Raw genomic sequence first — 9800 nt, forward strand, 5'->3', positions numbered from 1 at the left:
TTCTGGCCGGCCACCGCCGACGAAGAAGATGACCACCATCACTAGCTACACCGGCCAGAACAGATCTGCCATGGGTGCCGCCAAGCAGTCCACCAGGCCCTCGACGTTGCTACCGATCTAAAGCCAGATGACATTGTCGTCGAAGACCGCATCGCGTCGCCGCCCGATCCAGGCCAGCCACAGCAGCAGCCGCCCGTGGCCCGAGGCAGGGCCGACCGCCGCCGCCGTCGAAGCCAACACCGTCGCTTCTAGATCGGCCGCACCTCCACGCATGTTGGGGTCCTGCCACCCCTGGGACGTGGGAGGGAGGAAGAGCCCCCGTCACCGCCGTCGGCCTCCGGGCGCAAGCCGGCGGCGTCCTCCGGCGGCGGCGGGAGGAGGGGAGGAAGATGGGCTAGGCCCCGGCGGCGGCTAGGGTTGGGGAGCCCGAGTCGCCCGAGCGGGGGGCGACCCTCGCGGTTCCCTCCTTGCGGTCAATGAAGTTCATGTGCGTTCTCATAGTCTTCACTCTGTTTTGTTTCATTACAAACAAATCACCTGTTTTCTGACTTTTATTTGGTCATTTGTATTTCTTTCTGCTAATTTCTGCGAGGCATGTAATTTTTTCATGGCATATTTGCTATATATATTTGCATACCAACTTCCTTTATATGGGAGAATTTACAATAATGTTCTAGTAAAACATAGGAGAGAGTACGTAGTTTGCATTATGTATGCACAAGTATATGGCTTGTTTTTTTGTACAATATTCTAGTTTTGATACAACTGTATTTTGTACAGGGATACAACAAGAACCTGTCAATTTCTACAGGCTCCTAGCTAGTTTTGGAATTGGCAGGGTTGTGGAATAACGGTTCCTGATTCTTGCCATTTTGCATTCTGACAAGTGCTTTCCGTGTCACCCTTGCCGCCTTCCATTTTCAGGTTGATATTCTCCAAGACAATGTCGGAGCATGAGATGCTATGGCTGCAGCTCAGCTTGATGGCATCCTTGGAGACGGTTGTCCCTCTAATGTTCTTGAAGACGACATTGCTGACCTCCACCGCAGATCCCTGACCTCTATTGCATGGCTTGGCGGAGTCGCAGTAGTTCTGGTCAATGATTATGGGGTTTTGCACGTTGTCCATGACCATGTTCTGGAACGTGATGTCCTTGGCGTACCCGCTCCCTCCCTGCCATGTCTTGATCCGGGCACCATTGGTGGTGCCGTATAGTTGCACCGAGTCGATTGTGATGCCAGAGACCTCGGCTCTGGAGTTGTCATCTCCTAAGCTCCCGATGCTAATTCCATGCCCCGGACCACAAACAACTTTACTGACAAAAAGATTGTGGGTTCCATTCTCGATGGAGACGCAGTCGTCCCCGGTCTTGATGACGCAATCTTTGACTTGCACATCTTTGCTGCGGGTGATGTGGATGCCATCGGTGTTGGGGCTGGTGCCGGGCGCCGTGATGGACAGGCGGGCCAGTTGCACGCCGCTGCAGTCCTCGACCGAGAGATGGATCTGCTGGCTGTTTACTAGCTTAAGGTTCTCCACCTGCAGATTGTTGCACTGGTGAAACGTGAGGGCCGTCGGCGCCTTGGTGCACGGCAGAGCCTTGTTGACCTTGCATGAGTTGGTCCACCAGACGTCGCCGTTGCCGTTGATCGTGCCGCCACCGGAGACGGTGAGTCCGGTGACGCCTTGGATCAGGATCCAGCGACTTGTGTCGTTCTGGCTCCACGCCGACCTGCTCCGTGGAGCGACCAGCGTGCCTTTGACCATGAAGACGACGCTGGATTTGCATGGGCCAGAGAGGGTGACGGAGCTGAGCAGGTAGGTCTTGCCCTCGGGAACGAGCAGCACGGCCGGCCGGGAGGAGGAACACGCCGCGTTCCACGCCTTGGCGAGCGGCTGCGCGTCGTCGTGCTTCCCGTCGCCACGTGCACCGTAGTTGTCGACGATGAAGACATTCTGCTGAGTCTCAGCGGGCGCCGGGTCGGCCTCGCTCGCCCGTGCACTGGATGCCAAGAGCAGCAGGACCAGAACGGCCGCCATGAACGACGCCATGTGAAGCAGCTAGAGACAAAGGGGAAACGCAAGAGTGAAGATTGGATGGCACTGTACGTACGTGGCCTGGTTTGTAGCGTGGAGTTTGGTCGTAGGAGTAGGAGTCGCTAAGAGAAGCGTACAAGTGATGAAGCCGATGGAGACCAAGCGCCGCCGGCGAGGAGTATTTATAGGCGGCATGCATGTGTTGCTTGTGATGGAGAAGCCAGTTTAGTTAGCTTGGCAAGAGTTAGGCGTGGATGCATGTGTTGTGGAGTACGCAGAGCTGCAAACGCACGTCCATCCATCACCCGTGCTGACTGCGTGCACGAACGGTTCAGCCAGGTGTTGTGCATGGCCGCTTGGCAACAAAGGAGATAAACATGCCACATTTGTCCGACTCGCAGGATTTGCACGACAAAAATCTGAATCTTCACGTATATACCCAACTCCCCTGTACGTAGTGCCCACGCGAACTTGGATATATCCATGGTTCGGAAGGCCCCCTTGCGTTGTCCCAAAGGTATCACCGTACCAGGTGTAGTGCTGTTACATACAATAGTACTCACTCCATTCGGATTTATTAGGTCCCATCGTATAACCATCTATATATTTGACTAACGAAATATAAAATATGTGCCACAAAAAGTATAGAGATGTCTGACTTATTCTAAAGAGTTTTTTTTCCCGAGAAAACTGCTGATCTATTCATCTTCGATCATGACAGTACAACGAACATCAGAAATAATAAAAATTACATCTAGATGCGTAGACCACCTAGAGCACTAAAGCGAGCCGAATGCCCGTCAACGTCCCTCCCTCGCCGGAGTTGGAAAAAACTTGTTGTAATAGACAATCGGAAAATCGTCGTCCTAAGGCCCCATAGAACCAGCGCACCTGAAGCCATACGAACGTAGACGAACGACGACCAGATCCGAGCAGATCCACCAAAGACACACCTCCACACGTTCACTATGATGCTAGATGCGCCACCAGGATGGGGGCTAGGCGGGGAGAACCTTATTTCATCTTCAGGGAGCCGCCGCCGTCTCGTCTTCCTGGGGAGAAAATAAACCCTAACAAAAATTGAAGAAACATATAAAAACGGAGCCATCCCGCCGGCAAGGGTCGGGATCCACCCCGCCCCCATGGCCCTAAGGCCACCGGAGACGAGGCGGACTAGCGGTGGTGCCGGCGGGAGGTAGAGAAACCCTAATCATTTTTTTGGAGTATAAGAGGTTTTCAATGGTATAACTTTTATGACATAAATTAGTTTACATTTCATGGTAATGCTATTAAGCTGACGTTCGCCGGGAGGGGATGGCAAATTGAACGTTTTTTTGCGGCAATATATATTGTCGTGAGGATGGCAAATATACTTGGTAAAAAACTGAACTGATGTGGAATTGTCATACTTACCAACTATACTTGCTTTCATAAGCCAATATAAATTGTCATGCAAATCCTCCGCAATTGCTATGCTTCCCGGCTGATCGTTCGCTAGTTAAGCCGGTCCTATATTTTCGCAGCAGAGACGTGCGCAGCTAGGGACATGTTTTTTTATTATTTCTCGTATAATAAGAACATGGAATGCACTACAAAGAAAAGCTCATACGCAACAGCCTGCGGCAATAATGAGTTCAGATTGAAAGAGTTGAAGGATACTTGGTGAGTAATAACTGTATGAGTAATTGGATTATACCCCGTAGGTTGCTACAGAAATTGGTTACAGTATATTCACTGAGATTGGGTTGGCTGGAACATAAATATTCAAATTAAAATATAAACTGAAACCAAACATATGTATTATTTATTGTATTTTTGTATTGAATAGTTGTGAGATATTGATTGAATATAAATATCATAATTATAGAAAAAATATATGTGATGATGGAGGGGCGATGATGAGAGCGTGCCTTCAGCTCGCTTCAGTGCTTGTAGCGTCGCTAGGTGGTCTATAGATCTGAATATTTTTTTATTATTTCCGATGTTCGTTGTACTGCCATAATTGAAGATGGATAGATAATTAATATTGCATAATTATAAAAAAAATAATTCATGATTTTATATTAAGGTGGACTTTACCAAAGAAGGCTTTTGCGCCACTGTATATATGAAAGCAATGACCCTCATGCATCCTAACCATACAACACGGCACCCAAACACACACACCTAAAGTAAGATACAAAGGTGTCGGAGATCAGCGAAGCCAACTCGAAGTGAACAACAGATATACAACAAGCATCACTACGAAGATCACGGAGCCCTCCACCGAGAGCAAGCTATCGTGAAGAACGCGGTTGACCGCCTGATGAACCGTGAACTCCAAGGTAGTTCCTTCAGGAAGGACACGACACTAGACAGCTGTCACCACCCGGTCCAAAGGATCAAAATTTTCATCCGGAGCAACATGGAGAATCGGGAGAGACTGCGACCGAGCCTACAAGAAGGGGACAACGCCCGTGGGTTCACCCCGGCATACCACTCCACACACATGCCCGCGAAGCCCACCAGACTGCCGCCATGCGCATGCGGCCCAGCCGCCACGCCCCTCGGCAGCACGACGCAACCCACGTCGCCACCAGGCGAAAGGATGAAGTGCCCCGCCATCGAAGACACCGGCGGGTTTTGCCTGTTAGCGCGCCCTGGCGACAACAAGGAGGGAAGGAGGGGAGGAGGGGGACCGAGGCCGGCGTCTGGGGTTTTCCCCCGGTCGCTCGTGGGAGCGACGCATGTGTGTGTGGGGGGGGGGGGGGGGGGGGGGGAAGGGGGGAGTCCTTTCAGTCTAACACTTTTCAAATTGTATGTTGCCTCCAAGGTGGACTTCTATTCATGCATGATTACATATTGAGATAGCAGGTTTGCTTCCCGCAAGAAAAAAAAAAGAGATAACGTGTTTGCGTATTTATTGAGAAAAAGTGAACTAGTGTAGATCATCTGTTTAGTTGTAGTTCTGACAGGTGACTTGTACAATTAGTCGAGGTAATCCATTAGCTATCGTGTAGCCCATGCTAATTAACAGGGGAAAGACTATTCATCGTGGACCACCATGCATGCATGAGGGCAACCGAGTGACGTACGTTGTCGAGCCCACGAAGTTCAAACTACTGAAACGTGCTAGCTGCACGCTACGTACGTACGTGGACGTTCCTGCACGCCTATATACCACTCTTACACGCATTCCACACGTGGGATCGTGTGTGCCCACAGAAATCTAACGCCGCAGGCTTCATGCACGTACGTTTCGCCACGAATGGCACGCCACGCCCTGCAGGTTAGGCTGAGCACTCCTCCAAAGGCCAAATTAAGCCCGAGCACCCGCATCCAGATTCGAGCATGGCATGAAAGAAGAAGTGGCGCAGCGTACGTGCATGGTGCATTCTTTCTCCCGTTCTAACGAGGCCGCAATTAATCCACGTACGAGGAAAGACTGTACATTGCGACTCATGTATTCTCGGTGTAGAAATTGATAAGTTTGGGGAAGAGAAGCCGAAATGCTCTCTTCTCTCTTATGTAGACGGTAATCCACGTCTGAGCCCATACTTAGATGCTTTCGACGAACAGTAAGTTCAAGAAAAATAGGGGAAAAACCCCAGCAAAACACTCTTAAATTTTGTTGGCATCCAAGACGCTTGTGTTTTCTAGTAGCGTCCAGAGTTTCATGCTCAAATGACATTCGAGAAATAAATGGGCTTAAATAGGAGTGCGACGTTTCTCCTCCCGAGCTCATCTGCACCCGCCCCGCCGAAAAAAAATCAAAATAAATACTAATAAAATTCAAAAAAATCCATTTTTTTTGTGTGGTAGATTAGTTTATGCGTGAGGCTGCTTCAAGTTTCAACTTATTTGAATATCTGAGAAACTCTCAGCAAAAAGACAAATTCATTTTCTGTAAAATAGTTTATTGTTCACACAATGTTCTTACCTGATTTGTTATTTTTTTTTGCTGAGAACTTCTCAGATGTCCAAATAAGTTGAAATTTTGAGCGAACCTCATGCATAAAATTGTCTATCACACAAAAATTTGATTTTTTAAAAATATTTTTAGTATTTGTTTTATTTTTTTCTGACCGGGTGCAGATGAGCCTGGGCACCGAATTGGGTTTTCGCTTAAATAGTGCAGTTTTTGAAAGTTTCTTTGAAAGCCATTTTTTTGCCACGAACTCCTCAAATGTCCTAACACCTTAAAATTTTGCAATCACCTTGCGCATTCAAGCATCTTGGATTCCAAAAAATAAAATCAAATTATTTTTCAATTGTTTGCTATTCATCTCGGAATTTACCATCCACGCACTGGTGTACATGAGCTAGGGCTTAGAATAGCCGCTCTCGTTTGTAGATTCCTTTTCTCATTGCTCATATTATGAGTTATCTACCCTCCATGCATCATTGCCGTCATATGGCCCCAACGTCTCAATTAACTAAAATAACATGTTGCCCCTAGAAGATTAGTGGACTAAATGTTAAATCAATGCCATAAAGATTTCAAAACACACAATATTCATAGTAAGAATTCAATTTACTTTTCATGAATCTCTCTGTGTGTGTGCGCATGCTTGCGTGTGCGTGCGTGTGCGTGTGTGCATGCATGCGTGTGTGTCCTAGGTGCTCTCTCTTCTAGCACCGATCTCTCTTGACTTCTCTCTACTTCATGGCTTTCGCTGTCGCCGGTGAGTAGGAGGGGTTGCCAGACCTCATATTGGGATAACATTGATATAGGATTTTTAGGCTCTATACCAGCTAGGGTTCTAGCAACTTGTCCTGCGGCTTTGGCAACAACAGCGGGAGAGGTGAATAAGTGTGCTCTGGATCAATAACAGTCGCGGCGTTTCCCCTTTGAGTGAAGGTGGTATGGCGGTGGTAGCCTTTTGTTGTGGATTCACTAGTAGAAAACATGGTTTTGATTCAGGCCGCGCCAGCCCATTAGTCCCGGTTCAGCCCAAACCGGGACCCATAGGGGCATAGGTCCCGGTTCGTGAGGCCAGGGGGCCGGCCGGGCCATCGTGGGGCATTAGTCCCGGTTCATCTGGCACCTTTGGTCCCGGTTCGAGGCTCGAACCGGGACCAATGTGCCTCGCTTCTGGCCCACCACCATTGGTCCTGGTTCCAACCGGGACCAAAGGGTGTCCTTTAGTCCCGGTTCCAGCCATGAACCGGGACCAATGATATGCCTATATACACCCCTTGCCCGCAAGCAGAGTAGTCGAGTGCTCTGTTTTTTTGGGAGAGCTGTGTGAGAGGTGTGTTGTGCTCTAGCTCACCTCCCATGCACATAAGGTGTTCGATGAAATGCCCGAGCCACACTTAAGCTTTCTCCTCTCGAAGCTCCTTGTCCAAACTCCATTTTCCTCGAGATTTGTCTAGGTTTGGCGGTCCGTCCTGTCCCGTCCCCATCCTCACCGCCATTGATAGCCTGCGCCGATCTCGTCGCCTGCACCACCGTGGTGAGCCTCTTGATCTTATCTTCTTTCTAAAAGAAAAAAGTTCTTACTTGTATGATTTAGATAGATACTTGTGTAGTTTTCTTACTTATTATTGTTTGTTATTATATAGTGCGATGGTTTTGGTATCCGCCTTCGTCGGCCCTCGTCCTGTCTATGATTCATATGTGGTATATATATTTTCTTTTATAACTATTAGTTTTATTTAGTGTTTATGACAATTATGTCGAGCAACGTGACATAGATTTTTTTATCTAGGAGGTATGTGAACCGGAAACTCCAACCGACCCTATTGTCGAGAGGTTAAATTTAGTTAAAGAAGAAAATAATTACTTGAAGGAAAAATTGAAAAAAATTGAGGAGGAGAAGATGATATTGGAGTTGCATGTTGTGGATGTCGTCGACGATCACAAGATCAAGATGGATGCAATGCGCTTGAAGATTAGAAAGATTAGAAAATATGCCATTCATACTGAGGCTTGGTATCATTATGCCGTTGGATCAATTGTTACCTTGGTTGTGGTTATGACCGCATTTTTTGTTGCATTGAAATGTTTTACATAGTTTCAATGTATGGTTTAATTAGATGCTCTGGAGAGCTATATGTTGTTCAATGAGAACTATGTATGTACTTTGGGTTTAATGTGATGATAATCTTCTATTAATTTGGTCAGTTATCTATTCATGATATACGCAGAGATGAATCGACAATGGATGTACGGTAACAGACGCACCTCCAAGTATATTAAGGGCATGAATAATTTTCTCGCAGTGGCTGAGGCAAACAAGCAGAATTGTTTTATGTGTTGTCCATGCCCTATATGTGGGAATACGAGGTCTTACTATGACTCGAAAACCCTTCACACCCACCTTCTTTATAAGGGTTTCATGCCACACTATAGTGTTTGGAACAAGCACGGAGAAAGAGGGGTTATGATGGAAGACAACGAAGAAGAAGATGATGATGACAACTATGTGCCCCCTAAATACGGTGATGCTGCAATGGGGGAAGCTGAAGATGCTGCAACGGGGGAAGCTGAAGATCAAGAGGAACCAGACGATGTGCTCTTCGCCGGGTCATTGTTGATGCAAAGAGATAGTGCGAAAGTGAAAAGGAGAAGCTGAAGTTCGATCGCATGTTAGAGGATCACAAAAAAGGTTTGTACCCCAATTGCGAAGATGGCAACACAAAGCTCGATACCGTACTGGAATTGATGCAGTGGAAGTGATACATCTCCAATGTATCTACTTTTCCAAACACTTTTGCCCTTGTTTTGGACTCTAGCTTGCATGATCTGAATGAAACTAACCCAGACTGACGCTGTTTTCAGCAGAACTGCCATGATGTTGTTTTATGTGTAGAAAAGAAAAGTTCTCGGAATGTCCTGGATATCCACGGAGGCACTTTTCAGAATTAATAAGTATTTTTGGCAAAAGAATCAAGGCCAGGGGGCCCACGGGTTGTCCACGAGACAGGGGGCGCACCCCCCCCCCTAGGGCGCGCCCTCCTATCTCGTGCCCCCCTGGACCTCCTCCTACCTCAACTCCAACTCCATATATATCGTCTCGGGGATAAAAAAACTGAAGGAGAAAGTTTCATCGCATTTCACGACCCGGAGCCGCCGCCAAGCCCTAATCTCTCCTGGGAGGGCTGATCTGGAGTCCGTTCGGGGCTCCGGAGAGGGGGATTCGTCGCCGTCGTCATCATCAACCATCCTCCATCACCAATTTCATGATGTTCACCGCCGTGCGTGAGTAATTCCATCGTAGGCTTGCTGGACGGTGATGGGTTGGATGAGATTTACCATGTAATTAAGTTAGTTTTGTTAGGGTTCGATCCCTAGTATCCACTATGTTCTGAGATTGATGTTGCTATGACTTTGCTATGCTTAATGCTTGTCACTAGGGCCCGAGTGCCATGATTTCAGATCTAAACCTATTATGTTTTCATGAATATATGTGTGTTCTTGATCCTATCTTGCAAGTCTATAGTCACCTATTATGTGTTATGATCCGACAACCCCGAAGTGACAATAATCGGGATACTTCTCGGTGATGACCGTAGTTTGAGGAGTTCATGTATTCACTATGTGCTAATGCTTTGTTCCAGTTCTCTATTAAAAGGAGGCCTTAATATCCCTTAGTTTCCGTAAGGACCCCGCTGCCACGGGAGGGTAGGACAAAAGATGTCATGGAAGTTCTTTTCCATAAGCATGTATGACTATTTACGAAATACATGCCTACATTACATTGATGAATTGGAGCTAGTTCTATATCACAGTATGTTATAACTATTGCATGAGGAATCGCATCCGGCATAATTATCCA

The 9800-nt window shown here is 47.4% G+C and overlaps 1 protein-coding gene across 1 annotated transcript; it reads right to left on the minus strand.

Moving 5' to 3' along the window:
* Positions 1-686: 686 nt before the first annotated feature.
* Positions 687-2175, minus strand: LOC123117343 (polygalacturonase ADPG2). Its single transcript, XM_044538111.1, has one exon. It carries the CDS (start codon positions 2050-2052, stop codon positions 820-822), a length of 1233 nt encoding a protein of 410 aa, XP_044394046.1. The 5' UTR covers positions 2053-2175; the 3' UTR covers positions 687-819.
* Positions 2176-9800: the final 7625 nt, after the last annotated feature.

Source organism: Triticum aestivum, chromosome 5B, assembly GCF_018294505.1.
Source record: "Triticum aestivum cultivar Chinese Spring chromosome 5B, IWGSC CS RefSeq v2.1, whole genome shotgun sequence".
NCBI classification, from domain to species: Eukaryota; Viridiplantae; Streptophyta; class Magnoliopsida; order Poales; family Poaceae; genus Triticum; species Triticum aestivum.

What these genes read in the sequence shown, in the direction of transcription:
- LOC123117343 (XM_044538111.1), bottom strand. Translation starts at nt 2,052, where the DNA reads ATGGCGTCGTTCATGGCGGCCGTTCTGGTCCTGCTGCTCTTGGCATCC.